This window comes from Vidua macroura, chromosome 3 (genome assembly GCF_024509145.1).
Source record: "Vidua macroura isolate BioBank_ID:100142 chromosome 3, ASM2450914v1, whole genome shotgun sequence".
In the NCBI taxonomy this organism is placed as follows: Eukaryota; Metazoa; Chordata; class Aves; order Passeriformes; family Viduidae; genus Vidua; species Vidua macroura.
The window spans coordinates 51,660,110-51,676,923 of NC_071573.1; the positions used below are offsets into that span (position 1 = coordinate 51,660,110).

The 16,814-nt window shown below is 39.7% G+C and overlaps 1 protein-coding gene across 4 annotated transcripts in view; it reads left to right on the forward strand.

The window, feature by feature from the left end:
- Window positions 1–16,814, forward strand: part of ARFGEF3 (ARFGEF family member 3) — an 88,281-nt gene that overhangs the window by 53,096 nt on the left and 18,371 nt on the right. For all 4 annotated transcript variants that reach the window (XM_053973043.1, XM_053973044.1, XM_053973045.1 and 1 more), the window contains 13 exons: window positions 259–424; window positions 1,818–1,925; window positions 2,170–2,385; window positions 2,638–2,748; window positions 4,058–4,208; window positions 4,649–4,963; window positions 6,572–6,705; window positions 8,146–8,291; window positions 8,992–9,171; window positions 9,547–9,691; window positions 10,777–10,899; window positions 12,987–13,090; window positions 14,468–14,612. In XM_053973043.1, the coding sequence (XP_053829018.1) occupies window positions 259–424; window positions 1,818–1,925; window positions 2,170–2,385; window positions 2,638–2,748; window positions 4,058–4,208; window positions 4,649–4,963; window positions 6,572–6,705; window positions 8,146–8,291; window positions 8,992–9,171; window positions 9,547–9,691; window positions 10,777–10,899; window positions 12,987–13,090; window positions 14,468–14,612 (2,044 nt within the window). The remainder of the gene's footprint in view (window positions 1–258; window positions 425–1,817; window positions 1,926–2,169; window positions 2,386–2,637; window positions 2,749–4,057; window positions 4,209–4,648; window positions 4,964–6,571; window positions 6,706–8,145; window positions 8,292–8,991; window positions 9,172–9,546; window positions 9,692–10,776; window positions 10,900–12,986; window positions 13,091–14,467; window positions 14,613–16,814) is intronic.

Consider the following 16,814-nt stretch of genomic DNA (forward strand, 5'->3'; position numbering starts at 1 on the left):
TCAAAAAGCATGTGAGTGTGGCACTTCAGGACATGGTTTAATGGTGAACATGGTGATGGTGCTGTGCTGACAGTTGGACTTGATGATCTTAAAGATATTTTCCAATCTTAACAATTCTAAGATTGCAATCCTCTGTTAATTCTTTTCATAACTTAATTTCTACATCTGCAATCCCTTACTCAGAAGTAGATCTGGGAGCTGATGCTGTAGGGCTTATACTGTTATCTTCTTACATTTGGCTTTTATGGTTCTCTACAGAAGGAGTTCATGAAGCAGGTCCAGTCCAGTGGAGTGTTAATGGTATTTTCCCAGGCGTGGGTTGAAGAACTGTACCACCAGGTACTAGAAAGGAACATGCTAGGGGAAGCTGGATACTGGGGAAGCCCTGAAGAGCACAGCCTTCCACTTATCAGCATGCTGACGGGTCAGTACAATATTATGGTGGCAAGACTAACTTCCAAATGTGTCTAAAACAAACTACAATGACACGCTGCTTTATTGTGTTACATACAGAACAGCGTGTCATCGTGCAATATGTAGTGTCTCGTGGAATTATCGGTAGAGAAGGAGCCAGACCTAGCTGTGGCAGGTACTTAAGTGTTTGTTTTGGCTCATCAGAGTGGTTTTGAAGCACAGGTTAAAAAAAAAAAATCCAAACTATCCCTGGGAGACAAGGAGAGTAGTTTTGTTCACTGAAGCAAAACATCTCTTAATTCTGGCAGCTTCAATTCTTTTTGAGTTGATAGTTGTTAATGATAAACAGTAAGGCTGCTGTTCTCTTGATGTCATAGCAAAGCCATTTCAGTGTGCCTGCGGTGCAGTACAAATATAAATAGTGGCATCTGATCCTGGAAGCCTTCCACAGATTAGACTCCCCTTGGTTCAGGCTTGAGCTATGCCAGGGATATGCCAAATGGCACTAGAGAGAAGCTGAAAACCTGGAGCACAAGTGTGTAGAAGCAATCCTTAGCTTCATTTGAGGGGGGAAAAAAAATCAAATTGTATCAGTTGAAGGACAGCAGGATGGCTATGGTACTGTATTGATACAAAATGCACTGTCTGCTTTAATGTGTCTGTAATTAAAATAGTGTATGCAGGGAGAACAATGGCTTCAGCTGAGCAATTAAGTGGTAATCAAAGGGCACTGCTCTGAAAGTGTTTATTGTATTGAGCTCAGTGTTACTTTTAGCTACTGAGCTGGGAAGAGAAAAGAAACACTTTGAAAAAATGATACCCGGATGCGGAGATGGGGCTTGTTAGAAAGGAAATCAACCTGGTGTCCCTAACATTAAACTCTCTGCGAGAAACGGGTCTTTCGTTGTGTTGGAGAAAGGGTTGTACTTCTTTTGTTGAGATTGAGCATACACAGATCTACTAAAAATCACATTTAGGAAATAGGATCCCAAGGCATCTTGAGGACTCAGACTGAGGTCTGGAAACATCTAAACACAGGATTTAGCAAGATTTGAAATATTATACTGAGAAATGCAGAGATTTAAGTGTGTGGTAAGTTCTGAACTGTAATACCTTGAAATCTCTACTGTTCATTGTGTAACTTGAAGAGGGGGGAGAGCAGGTTTTGAGAGTGGGATGTCTCCCCTGTTCAACAAAACATTGGTTATACTGGGCAAAACCTAAGATGCCACAATTCATGTTTATACTAAGGCTTTAGAAGGCTGCCAGAAAGAGTAACAAAAAAGCACACCTGAGAAGTCAGGAGTGCTAGTACTTAGCTGAACACAGAACCAGTAAGACATGCTTTCCTTGTGCCATCTGTGTGTCAAATAGTAATCTGATGGTTTTTAATGTTCTGGCAGACATCGACGGCTTGGGCAGCAGTGCAATTGGTGGCCAGTTGATGGCATCTGCTTCAGCTCAATCTCCTCTTTCCCAGAACCGGAAGACAGATGATTCTGTTGTTGCAGGTACTAAGACTGTATTATAAGTACGAGTGTGTTATCCAGCAGTGAGTTGTTATGTACCAAAAGCATATGCAGATAAATAGTGTAGAATAACAATTTAAAAAGAAAGTATATCAGTACATCGTACATGTGAATTGGCAGTTCAGCATGCAGAGGACAAATGTGACTTGGCTTTTTACCATTAACGGTAAAGCTTCTGTTGTGCCATTTTCTTGTAGTAATAGTATTAATGTTTTTTCCACTCTAGGAATTGCTTTTGCCCGATACATTTTAATTGGCTGTTGGAAGAACTTGATTGACACTTTGTCCACCCCGCTGACCGGCCGCATGGCAGGCAGCTCCAAGGGGCTGGCCTTCATCTTGGGAGCAGAAGGAGCCAAAGAGCAGAACCAGAAGGAGAAGGACTCCATCTGTGTGAGCCTGGATGGACTACGGAGGGCAGCCCGGCTGAGCTGTGCTCTAGGTAATGCTGCACGGGGGATGTCATGGCAGATTCATAGAATAGGATGGTAACTTTCCTTGAAGGAATTTGGGAGAAAGAAATGCAGCATCCTGCTCCAGTTTTGCATAGGAACACGGATGGCGGCAATACACATAGAGTGCCCTACAGCATAAACATATCCAGCCAACTTTCCTTGACCCTACCTCTTGTTGAGGTTGTATGGGATTGGGGAGGAAATGTTGGTCATACAGTAATTGCGTTGTTGCTTTACAGGAGTTGCTGCTAACTGTGCATCTGCTCTTGCCCAAATGTCTGCGGCCTCCTGTGTCCAAGAAGAGAAAGAGGAAAAAGAAATCCAAGAACCCAGTGATGCTATAGCTCAAGGTAACTACATGATTAAATTACCTACCTCATCTCACATTGCCTGTGAGGCTGCAACTGGAAAGCACTTTGCCACACATAGTGGCATTTCCCTCTGTTGTTCTGCTGTACACCACTTGCTAGTAGGCACATGGGATGTGTGTCTTCAGTACATGCCTGCTGTCCTAAGTTCTTAACATATTGTCCCACTAATTATATTCTATATGGAACTGAAATCTGTGAAACAATGCATAAGCCAGCAGCATTTTTCAACATGTACTTTTTAGACCTTTGATGCTAGTACAACCAGAGAGCATCAGAGAAACAGCTTATTTGAGGATTTTTGTGTGTTGGGTAGTAATGTAAGCTGAGCTTACATCACTCTCCCTGTCTGGTTTATATATCCTTGATTATTTTTTGACATCATCATCAGATATTTAAAACTGTTTCTGAATCATGTTTGATTAAAATGGAATAAAAAAATGTGTCTTTTTAGCATCTCTATACCACCATTTCAAACACAGTGGAAGTTGAAGTCAGTTGTTGTCTCCAGTGACTATTTGAAGAAGTACACAAAATTCCTCTATTTATGTTTCTAATGGCAAGAAGCCCATAACAAAAGACAGTGTTGCACAAATGACCCTGCTTGGTACTTAAATTTGTTGTCTTGGTAGAGAAAACAAAACTGAGAAAGCCTGAGCTTACACAAGCTTTTGTTGGCCAGACTGTGCTGAAGCAAAGAGGAGGCAGCAGCAGTGGCCAGAGGCCAACAGATTTGTTCTGTGAAAGCTTGCAAAGCTTCAAAACTTGTTTCCGTTCCAATGCAGCATGCAAACAAAACTTTTCAGGGATTCTCAGAAAAAATAAATAGATTCAAATGGTTGTAGCTCAGATCAAGATTAGTTTTACTTTGACAAGAACTTTTTGGTGACATTTTCTGTATGGAAATACATAGGAAATCGATAAATGCTATTTTTTTTTTCCATGGCAAAGGAGATTTTGGTAAAAATAAATATCCACTTGGCCATCTATCACTGGCAATCTGCAACTGTTCTGTGGGCAACAGGATGTGAATTTGGGGGTGGAGGGTGTCAATCCAGCACTGATTTTTTTCATGTATATATGATCAGTCAGAAAGGATTTTAGTTTTAAAGCTACCTTAGGTTTATTAGGAAGAAATGGTTTTCTCTGATTTGGTTGACGTTTCTTTGGTCTAAAATTCATGTTGTTTTATAGATTTCAGACTGTAATCTTTTGCCATCACCCTGTATACAAACCAGTGTTTGTTTAAAAGCTGAAGAAGTTAATTTTTTTTTTTTTTTTTATGCTACAGTGAAACAGAAAGTGGAGCAGAAACTGGAGCAGATGGGGAAAGTGCAGGGAGTCTGCCTGCACACTGCTCATGTTTTGTGTATGGATGCAGTCCTTAATGTGGGTCTGGAGATGGGAAGCCATAATCAGGACTGTTGGCCTCATGTATTCAGGTACTCACCAGCTTTCCCAATATAGCAAGAATTCTGGCCATGTTGCCTGAAAGTAAGGGACTGAGAAAAAGGACTTTGTAAACTCTGTGATGTTCTGTATAAACAGTGTCAGACTGAATTAACTACCAATATCTCTAAAAGAAAAGATGGTGCTGTTTTCCACCACTTCTCGGGGCAAAATCAATGCTTAGAAGATTCAAAGTTACCAGAAGACTGTGGCAGACCCAGGAACCTAAATGGGCTTTTCAGGCACCTCCACCAAACTATTTGCTGTCTAGGCACATGGGAGGCCAAAGGGTGTAAGAAGAAAGGTTATCTATGTGTAGTTTGAGAGTTAGAAAGCATCTGTTTATGGTTTGAGGGAAATGTCCTGTGATTAGTACAGGGAGGAGTTGTTTTGGGGTGTTTATTAAATTTTTGCTTCTCCTGTGTGTTCCCAGGGTGTGTGAGTACATCAGCACACTGGAGCACACCCACTTCAGTGATGGTGCTGCCCAGCCCTCCCTTACCATCACCCAGTCACAGCAAGCACCTGGAGGGCAGCACCCAGACACTGAGCCCGGGGAGGCTCCTCAGGCACTGACCCCCGAGCAAGAGACCACCCTCAGCACCCACCCTGTCATTCAGCCAGTTTCTATCCAGGATCTCATCAAGGACAGCAGTAAGGGCAGAGCTTTTGACTTCCGTGGAGGCAGTTTGCTGTGTGGTACCAGTGCTGCCAAGGCTGTTCTCACGCTCTCCACACAGGCTGACAGGTAAAAGCACTGCTGTCAGGAGCCAGAATCCTTGTTCCCAAAGCAGTACCAAAGTGGCCCTTTTTTGCTGCAGTGGGTCTAATCTTTGTTCATTTCAGCCACTTGCTTCAGTTGAATTTCACAAGAGAGCTGCATGTTTGTCACAACCAGCAGTTTCCAAAAGACCTGGGTTTTTTTTTCATCTCTGCAGTACCTGCACGTACTGAGCTGGGTGTGTCTGTGCACAGCAGTGAATATGCCAAGCAAATCAAATGCATCCTGAGAGTGGTGGATTTATTTCTTGCATGTAAATTGATATGTTGTATTCAGTTAAGCAAAGTAAAGGGGTGTCTTGTCCTGACAGGAAGGGACTAATTGACAAGACCCGTGTCAGTCAGAAAGCAGCTGCTTCTGTCAGGGCTGTGTGGACAGTTCATCAGGCTTCCCTGGTGTGTCCAGCTGAGGAAGGGAACCAAGTATGGTCAGAATGGCTGTATTAAATGTCCTTTCATCATGGTCTGCCAACTGATATTATTTCCGCTATTTTTTTAAGCAGCCCAGGCTACAGTTGAAAACTTCCTGGATTTGCATGCTTGCAATTACCTTTTTGATCCAACTGACATTTTTTTATCTTGATCTCTGCACATAGGAAGGTGTAATGTGTAAATTCAGAGCCAAAAGTAATGCATGAACTGCTTGTAAAATTTGACTCTGGGCAAAAAAATACCTTTTATTTAGGAAACTTACAATACAGCTTGGTTCTGAGGATTAGAGAATAGCGATTCTGTAATTTTAATGGTGCTGGTTTCATTTCTACCCTTTTACTTGCAAATGTTTATTAGGATTTTAATCCCTTGTTTCTTAGGACTATAGAAAGTTTTTCATGAAAAGCAATAACAGAAAACCATATTTTTGTCAATTTCTGGCTGCACCGTATGAAATTTCACTGTAATCTCTGTGGAGATTCCCTCTAGTGTAACCACACTTACTATTTTATGTGTACAGATTTTAACTGTTAAATCCTAGGAGCCCATTGCAGCTGAAAATAACAACTCTTGCTTGTATTTTTCACTGTTAATCAAAACATAGCCCTATACTAGCCACTGTTAAAAAAATTAACTCTATCCCAGCCAAAACCAGCAAAATATTCCAAACTAGCAATTCAGGTACAGTAACCTTCGGTTTAAGACTTAAATTAATTTATTTTTCAAGTTATGGTTGGTAACTTCACATGGAGCAAACTGGTGTAACCCTAAAGTCAGAGAAGCTATGGTGATATGTGTTGTGAGGACTGGGCTGTTTCAACTGGTTTTTTTTTGGTTACCGGTTCATGAATGGCTTATAGCATTAAGTTAACTTGAAAAAGTGACTTTCTGTTTTAGCACTGTAGTTGAATCTTGAAAGGGTTCTGGTTGATGCCATAGCAACCTGCTTTCCACCCTCCAATTAATAAAGCTTCTAGATCAAAGTCTTGCTGCAGCACTGTATAAATGAAAAAGCTCTCAATAACCAATGTGTCACGAAAGCCAACATATAGAAGCCACAAACAGACAGGAGTTTTCCTCTTACATACACATTTAAGTCTGCATCTCATGAATTTTTCAGTTAGATTCTGTTCTTTACCTACAGGCTTTTTGAAGATGCTGCTGACAAGTTAAACTTGACGGCATTGGCAGGCTTCCTTTACCAGCTCAAGAAGGCTTCTCAGGCCCAGCTTTTCCATTCAGTCACAGATACAGTTGATTATTCACTAGCAATGCCAGGTAAATCACTTGAAGATCCTGTACAGAGTGTTTTATATGCAATTGTACTGCTTACAGGACTAATCTTTCTTATTAGGATTGTGGGAACAATTTTTTGTCTTTAGAAAAGATTGAGCACTTCATTTGGTCAGGGACCACATCCACACCTGCTTTGAAACACATCACAGGACATTTATTTGATTCTTAGACTTTGGGGGGTGCTAATTGTTTGCCAGTATATATAATCACAGCTCTATTTTTGAACCCAGGCCAGTATGGATGCTTGGGTCAGTCTAGACTTAAGACAGTGGATTTAGGTTTGATACTTGACAGTAGGATAACCTCAGAAGTGTTCAGGAAATGGGCGATAGAGAACAGAGCACAAAAATGAAGAATGTTAAAGCAATGGGATTTGTCCTGCTTGATTTTCCCCAAGAGTAGAGTATGTACCTCAAAGTACAAAGCCTGTAAATTGTTTCCATCACTGTCTCAAATAGAGCAGAAGAATTGGACATGAAGGAAGATAACTTCACGTAAATTTATATTGTGCCTGGAGAAGCTACATTAGTCATACAGGTTTTGTTCTGTCCTGTGTCAGACACTGTTTTTATCTGTCTCCAATTTAATTGGTTTCCTCTCTCCCTGAAGTGCTACTTGTCATTTTCTCAGTATGACACTTCAAGATTTTGGGTTTTTTGGTCTTGCTTGTCTCCAAACCTCAACATTAATTTCTCTAGTTTTAATAAATATATTTAATCTTTTCATGTTATGTAGTGGTCAATCAACTGACATTTTAATAATGAAATTAAAATTAAGATAGAGGAATTAAGTGCTGTTTTCTATTTTAAAAGTGATATGTCCCCTGATTACATCTTTTGTTAGAGATAAGAGCATCAGTGTATTTGAAATGAGAGGATGAAGTGTCTTTCCAAATGTTGTAAGAGCAATGAAAGATTCCCTTTCAACAGGAAATAACAAGTGTTAGTGACTGGGGAACAGAAAAGCATTTTCTCACTATCTGTTCTTTGTATCCTTTGCTTAATAAGAGATACAAAGTTAAATACCCAAGCTAAATAATTTGCAGTTTATAATCTTTCCTGTAGATGTCACCAAAACCTTTCATAACTACCATTTTGGGTTTTAATATCAGTTATTTGACTCCTTGCTTACCTTTCCTGCGTGACTTTTCCAAGCCTTTGTCTTTCATATGTTTGCAAAGAAAGTGATTACTTAAAGTATATTTAGTAACCTTTAAACTTGGGTCCATCTCCTGTCCTTTTACCTACACAGGCATAGGCTGTGTTTTATATTGGCTTTGTTTTTTTCTTTCTTTTTCTCGCCCCCACTAAAGCTTATCAATAATTAATCACTTAATCAATAATTTCTAATTCCTCTTCAGACATTTAGGAGTGGAGGAGCAGCTGATGCTTAGTTTTGATTTATTCTTATACTTTCTTGTAGGTGAAGTAAAATCTACACAGGACAGGAGAAGTGCTCTTCACTTATTCCGACTTGGGGATGCCATGCTCAGAATTGTAAGGAGTAAATCCCGGCCATTGCTCCACCTCATGCGCTGCTGGAGCCTGGTGGCTCCTCACCTTGTAGAGGTAGGAAGGGGGGACAAAAATGGGAATGTGTGCGCAAAGCAACAAAGCTGAGAAAGATGGAGAAGGCTTGATAGCTCTTAAAATGTATAACCTTCCACATTGTCAAATCTCCTCTGTGTTGTATACACTGCGTCATAAATTGCAATACTGCCACCAGGGAGTGTGCTTGTAAGTGACTGAAATGGCCAGGGACAGGGTGTTGGACTTTTGCAATATGATGCAAATTGTGCCTGGTGAAAGAAACGAAGCCACCCCAAGTGGCTCTAAGTGACTCCTCCATCTGCCTATATTCCAATGTCAGTGTCTGCATCCTTGCAATTCTTCCTATAAAGGGATGCTTCCTATAAAGCCAGCTACCTTTGGAAGGGAAAAATGGTCACATGGTCCAAACAAATGACATTTCACACAAGTTCTGATCTATGTGTTTTTTTTGGTTTTTTGTTTTTTTTTTATATTTAACTCTATGTGTTTTTAATTGTCAGCCAACTTTCATACATCTGTGGACCTCTAGGCAGCTCAGAGTCTCAGTCATCTGTTTCCAGGGCAGTAGTCTCCTGTTTTCATTACAGTGGGGTCCCTGGTCACATGAGTGGTGAAGCTGTTTTGAAGGTTCAACGTAGTGCTTACCTCCCTCGAAAGTGTCTGACTAAAAGCAAATTTTTTCCTTGGACACAGTTTAATACTTCTCCTTTCCCTACAGGCTGCCTGTCACAAGGAGAGACATGTGTCTCAGAAGGCTGTCTCCTTCATCCATGACATCCTCACAGAAGTGCTGATGGACTGGAACGAGCCTTCTCACTTTCACTTCAACGAGGCACTTTTCCGCCCCTTTGAGCACATCATGCAGCTGGAGCTGTGTGATGAGGACGTCCAAGACCAGGCAAGTTAGCTGTGATCAATGTGTCTGTATCTGGTCTCCATGCCCATAAGAATGGTTTCCAGAGTGCACTTGGTCCACCTGAGAGTGTTTCCCAAATTCCCTTTGAATGCTGCCCCTTAATCATCTTCAAGGAATTGGGAGTGCTCTGCCTACCTAGTCCAGCATTGTGGCAGAGCACAGAGACAGTAGACCTGGCCTTAAAGTAATTAAATAAAGATTTTCTACTATCTAAAGAATTTTAAAGAATAATCTAGATTGTCATAGTGAGGTCTAGGAATGTGTTTAAAAACATTCTCATTCCTTCTGAAGATCCATCTGTATATCAGTTCTGATTTTTGGTTCTTTTTTTTTTAACCCCTCCTACACTGGCTGCAGGTGATCACCTCTATAGGAGAATTGGTGGAAATGTGTTCTACCCAGATCCAGTCAGGATGGAGACCCCTGTTTAGTGCCCTGGAAACTGTGCATAGCAGCAGCAAGTCAGAGGTCAAAGAGTACCTCGTAGGAGAATACTCTATGGGTAAGGACTTCCCGCACTGTTTCAAATATGCTTTTGATTCCCTGGGGGACACAGTAACTAACTCAATATATTTAAATACCCAGACTGAACAGTGGCACTACAACACTCCAGAACTGTACCAAAGTATCTGACTTAATAGCTGGGGTAGGAAGGAAAGCAGACATATTGTTCTGATCTTTTGTCTTCTACATTCTAACAAATTATTTGAATAAGAAAGGAAGGCTTACTTGAATAATTCTGAGCAAGACAGTAGTGCAAGGGTACTGAGCTTGGATGAGCATTTGTCACTGTCCTACTGGAGAAAGGACTGTACCAAGCAGCATGTCTCTTCTGAACTGTCTTCCCTATTGTATGAAACTTAATGCTCTTATACCTCATGGTAACTTAATGTGATAATCTAGGCAAGTGCTTGTCCAGGCATTTGATCACGAGGCTTTCAGATTCCTAGTGCTATTACAGACCACATTTCTGTAATAATGTGCATCCTTCCCAGAGATGTTTGCTTGTATGGAAATGTGTTAATATGGGAAAATCCATCTTTTTTGTTCTTTTGTCCCATTAGAAGGTATGTTTAAATGTGACAAGTCATGTGTAAGGGACGTGACTCTCCTCCTAAACTTTGTCATTGAGATCTGTTATGGTTGATGGCTGAATGCTGGTGTACACAGCTTTTGAAGATGATAATCTACTTCAGAAAATCAAGGCTATTTTGTTACTCTATAGTCTGAATAGTTTTCTGCATGATTGATGTAATCTTGGCAGTTATCAAAAACTAAAACAGAAACTAAACAGAAACCTCCACCAAACAGAAGTATTAGCTCCTGAGTTCAAGAGCTGAAACCTGCTCTTACCATTTGAGCAGGTATAAACTGGTATTTGTCAAAGACTGGGCAAAGTCCAGTCACTTCCTATGAAAGGCTACACAAGTTGCCCCAGGAACAAGAGAAGGTTTTACTTTTAAGATTATTTCTGTCTCTGCCCAGAATAGAAAAGATTCTACAGATTCAGTTAAATTTTTGAAAAATGGTTGGAAAATTATTTGTAAGAGTGTATGAGGAAGAGTTCTCATCTTGTTATCTCCACAGGGAAACGCCAAGCTCCGGTGTTTGATGTCTTTGAAGCATTTCTAAACACAGACAACATCCAGGTCTTTGCCAACGCTGCCACCAGTTATATCATGTGCCTTATGAAGTTTGTCAAAGGACTGGGTAAATACTTTCCTATTAAGTCATGATATCCCACAGAAGAGGATAATTCAATTATGTAATACATAGCATAGTAGGAAAGAGAGGGGCACTGAAGATGTTGAGTCCAGAATGCTTTAAAAAATAAAATAAATCAAGACCAAGGGATTATTTCTGTAACATTTTTAATACTATCAGTTCTTTAAGTTTTTATAGCAGCAAAGATGCATCTCACTATTGTCTGCATCTTAATTTGATCTTAGTTACACCAGGACTTGCTTATATTCATGTAAATAATAAAACAAAAAAACCATCCAAACCTAGAATATTGCAGAAATGGCCTGGGATTGTGCAGAGACTGCATGGATTGTTTGCAACAGAGCAGGGCCTATTTTACAGTGTGGGCAGCAGAGACTAGGCATAGCGTGTCAGGGTGACCCTGCAGAGTAATTGTCATGCTTCAGCAGCCTTCAGAACAAAGGCATATGGTGCTGGGTCATTCTACCCCCATGCTGGCGAACCATGGCTTGCCTTGATCACTAGAATTTGACACTTTTCATTGAACTGTGACAATGTTGGGGTTTTTTTGTGGATGTAAATTATAGAACTTTTAAGTAGTGATAAAATGGGGCTTTTAGTTTCTATATGAATATTAATTTACAAGGTTCCTAGGTCTGTAAGCAACTCCTTTTGATTTAAATGAAGCACCTAGCTGCAGCAGATCTACTCTTCAGTGTTACTCTTGTCTCACTGAGCTATTTCACCATTGATTCCAATGGGGGAAGAATTCACCTTGTGATGTAATTGTAGTTATTAGTACAAAAGAGAAATAAACTTACATGTCCAGTACCAATGGAGGGAACTCATGTTTCTCCTGGAGAGCTTAAAAGTCTGTGTTATATTTCTTTACGTTTCTTGCTTTCATGAGATAATTTTGACCCCATTGTGGTCAAATATCAAAAAGCATGGTCTTTTTTTGTATTAAAGGTAATAGGACTATGGGAAACAACAGCAAATACAATGCTCTACTATGTGCATTTTATTGTAAAACTTAAGGATTCAAATGTCACTGGCTGAGTTGGCTGATCTCAGTAGTAGACAAAAGTTTAAAATACATTATGTTAGTTAATAGTTAAGAGCATAGAAAAGGCAAATAAATATAGTGAAAGGAGAACAAAGTAGGATCTAATAAAACAATTTAATATTTATCTTGTGCTCTTTATGAGAGGAGTAACTTTTTAAGGCAAGAAAATGTTAATGTTGATAGGCATTTAGTCATGCTTCAGATTTGGTGCTGAATGGGAAGTATTTGGCTAAACTGGTTTTGAAAAATGGTTTTGAGCCAAGTATTCTAAGGTGGACAGAACTTTAGCTGAGATGAGACAGGCAGACTGGCAGACAGGGAAAATGATGGAGTGAATGGAGTTATCCAGAGAAGGAGCTCTGCACCAGGATGCCTTGGAACTGCTCTGCTTATTGAATTCCCTTAGTGAAGCTGGCCTGAAAGAAGCAGCTGCCGATGGAAGTTGGGAATACCAGCAATAGACAGGCACTAGAACCTGAGGACATGTGTCATACAGTTGAAACTGTGAGACCTTGATACCTGCATTAGACAGCAGAAAGAAATGTAGTATACAAAATATAAAATGGTGGATTTAAGCAGTAAATAAACTAATAGGAAGAATTTGTAGTAGAAGAATTTTCCGGGGCAGTGGGGTGCAAATGAGTAGAAAAAAATACTACAGTAATTAAGCAAATGCTGAATATAAGTAAGTAATTCCTACACCCATGGAAGAAAGTGGAATAGAGTCAATATGACAGATAATACAATATATAATTATTAGAATTCCCAAAGACTCTACTAAAGAGATATTAAATAGGCATATGTTTATTAAAGCATTTATTCATATAAAAATTTGTGTACAAACTATGACCAGTATTACTGTATTGTTTGTGTGGGGGTCACCTGGTTGTCATCTAAGAAGATCAAACAAGGGATGTTTTCTGGAATCTGTTCAAACATTAGGGTGTAACTGACTGAGAAAAGAAAATTAATGCTCTATTTATTTCTTTTCTTCTGTCCTTCCCAATGCTGCCTTTCCTGTCCCCAGGGGAAGTAGATTGTAAGGAGATGGGTGACTGTGTGCCAGGATCAGGATCTGCATCTACAGACTTGTGCCTTCCTGCACTTGATTACCTCAGGAGATGTTCTCAGGTATGATGAACAATCTTATACAGACACTCGCCTGGCCTGGGAAATAATTCTAACCTGCAGGCTTTGCATCAGTCATTGGATGAGTTGCATGAACCCAACAGAGTCTGTGGTGACCCTGATGGTAACACTGCCAAATGGACAGTGGTAATATGAGGGAATATCATACCTTCCAGGCCAGTTAAGCAGTGGGAAAACCAAGGAGATAAGAACACTTAGACCCAGGGAGCAAGTGAGAAAATGTGAATGTTCAAAACCTCATAGTAACATAACTCAAAGCTACACTCATTCTTATTTAAACAGTTACCATAAACAGTGTTGTGAATGAAAGACAAAAAAAAAAAAAACAAGACAAGAAGTTGAGAATTCTTTTCTTTTAAAAACAATAGGTTACACCCTCTGAAACGCAGAAGCAGCTTATTTGTACCATGCGACATATCTGAAGCTCAGGTCAAATCTCTAATAATTAGAATGCTGGCATGTTTCCTGTAATCTCCTTGCACACAGCATATATTATTATCCAGGGTTACCTGGACAATTTTTGTCTGATTTTATAATGTTATTTATATTTCTGTAGTACCTGCAGGACTTTTTGTTGGACCCAGGCCATGGTTTTTTTGGGTACAATACAAAAGCACAATAAAGGATACTATCATTAATGAAAGTACTTAATATCTAAATTCAGAGATAATGGGTGGATTCAGTATGCAGACTGAGAAAAGAAGGGAAGAATAAAGCAATTCAGAATGATAAACAGCAGGTATACCAAACTCAACTTGCTATCTTGTTCATCCAAAAAAATCCGTAAATATCTGTGTATATATCTAATGTATGTTCCGTCTATACACTATTTATACCACATTGCTATTCCTCATCCTTACAAACTACAGTTCACAGTGGAGAAATAATTTCTCCTCTTTAAAAGAAGCAGCCATTTATATCTTGTTATACCTTTTAACTTGCCAGTAAAAGTAGAACAGGAATGACTAAAAAAAATCTTGTCTGTATATTGCAAGTACATTCTTTACTTAGAATTTACTTAGAAAGACCTGATTAAATGCCGGTAGCATCCCTGCAATAGTACAGCTAACGGAGCTTTGTAGGTCATAGATGCGATCAGTGAGTTGTAACGTTTGCCTTTCACAAATGAGGAGAGCACACTCCCATCTCAGAAATGTGTTATTTAAATTACTGCTCTCCTTCTCTTTACCCACAGCTTTTCACTTGTCAGTGAACTGAAGACTTCTGGCCTCTAGTTGTGTTTGCATACCTTTTATTTTATTTTACGTACCTGTGTTGTATGTGATTGCTTTTGCAAACTTTCCTATGGATATTTATCTTCTCTTTTCTTTTCTCTCTCCTCTTCTCTACCCTTCCAAGTTGTTAGCCAAAATCTATAAAATGCCCTTGAAACCCATCTTCCTCAGTGGCCGGCTGGTTAACTTGCCCCGAAGAGCGCAGGAACAGTCAGCCAGCAGTGAGGATGGGATTGAGTGCATCCTTTCTGACTTTGATGATGACACGGGTAAGTGCATTGGAAGTAATAAATGCAGAACTAATCAATTGCTTCTTCTGTGTGTTGCTGCAAATTTTGCCAACTGCTGAAAGCAAAAAGGAGGGAAAACTTCACAGTTTATTGTTTCCTTGTTGTCTACACAAACCCACGTGTGCACACAGAGCTCAGAAGTTCAGGTCCTGTCACCTTCTTTATGTAAAAGATACAATTCATATATAAGAAAAATACAGCCCCTCTCTTAGGGCAAGATAACAGTATTTTGATTAACAATTATTTTGATTATCCTGATATTCATAATACAACCATTGTGTATTTCTGAGAGCTAACACAAAACTGCTTTCTAGGTGTCATGGTTTGACATTGAGTTACAGTTTAGAAAGATAAAGAATAATTGTTTAAATGTTTCCAAACTTAGACCCTGTGGTCTGTTGAAATAAACAGTGAATTTCTGAAGTCCATAAAAAGCACCATGACCTCCAGAAAAAACAAGCAGCATTTGTCTCCTGATTATTTTGATGGTTTATATGGGTTGTAGATAAATCAGGTATTGGATGAACTAGAATGTACAGAGCCAAGCAGTAGAGGAATGCAGCCTTATGTCTTCTGGGCTCAGGACACCTTCACAGCAGTACAGTTGATGCATGGACAGAAGATTCTTTAACTAATTTGAGTTGAAAAGTGGCATGTTTATTCAGAACACTGGGCACATGGAAGGTAGTCCTCTAAAGATGTGCAAATTTCCAAAACTGTAGCTTCTCCATATATGTACAAAAGCTCTACATATTCATAAAGACATCCGAGACACCTCCACATATGCATCACCTGCTCCCGCTTTGTATTTCAATGAGCTGAATGTTCATTACTACTGCACAGTCATCTTCTTTAATTGGGTCAGTGAGCTTCTGAAGATGAAGTAAGAGGTCTTCCTCATGGTAAACTCTTCACCTTTATCTGATTGCCAAAACTTCTTGACCCCTTGGTCATGGTCCAAACTCTATCTCCTGGGCCCAATCATTCCTAGAAGCCAGGTGTATTTATGGTTCCTACCGTTCTACAATACTTCATCTATTCCCTGTCATTTCTAAAAATGCAGCTAAGTCAGATACATTATATATTGTCTTTGCTTCAATTTTCCCCATCTGGTAATAATTACTTTTTTCCTAATCTCCTTGTTAAGCCCTTAATCAAAATATATGGCCTTCATCTTACTAGCTACATTTCTAACTTAACCCCTTGCTTCACAGTCACTTCTGAATATGTGGACTACTGAGCTGTTCCAACCAGGCTGCCTCTGTGAAGAGTCAGCTGCAACCTGGCAAAAAGCAGGCTGACTCCAATGCATTTCATTCATGTGCCTCACCAGATTGGCTCTTGGTACCTACTTTTATCTAGACTCTTCCACCACATGGATTGTGCTGTTCCTGCTACCCTGGATAAAGGAGAGAAAAGCTGCTCTTTGAAACCAGAAAGTCACAAGTCCTAGTCTTTCACAAAACAACCTTTTACTTCTTTCTATGCTGGGTTTGGTTTGTTTTTTCTCTCTCAGGGGATTTTAGGATATTCACCTGGGATGTAGGAGACCCAAGTCATTGAAGCCTCTGCTTTGAATCAGACTTGGAACTTGACCTAGAGTCTCCCCACCTCAGTTGCCTATTGTTCTGAAGTGACTCTGCCTGTCAGTCTCCTGCTGTAAACAGAAATACCACCCTGCAGCAAACAAACCTTCTTTTGGTTCTTGTCAGAGCTATGCCCTGAGACTGTCACCTAGTTTGTTATTTACATGGCAGTGGTGTTAGAACATTGCTAGGCAAACTGACTTTACAAAGAGTAAAGACTGACACAAGGCAGTTTCACTTGGTACTCTAGTGCTCAAAGTTGGTAGCAGGATGAGGCAAAATGTTTTAACCTACTTTGCCATGTTTGGAGTATATTTTCATACTGTATTTGATTTCATGGTGGACTCTTCAAGAGGGTGTTTTAGAGATACTCAGTTCTCCCACATTGGAAAATGTCCATATTTCATTCTGAGTCATTTGTGCTGTTTCCTTATCCAGAAATATCATTAAAGTCTAACTGACTCAAAACAGGGCACACCACTGCCCTCTGAAAGTGGTGTGAATAAATAAATCCTCAAACTAGTTATGAAGTAATGATTTCACTGTTTTTTCCTTGTTTCTCAGGAAGATTCTTGCAGTCAGCAAGCTCAGTGAA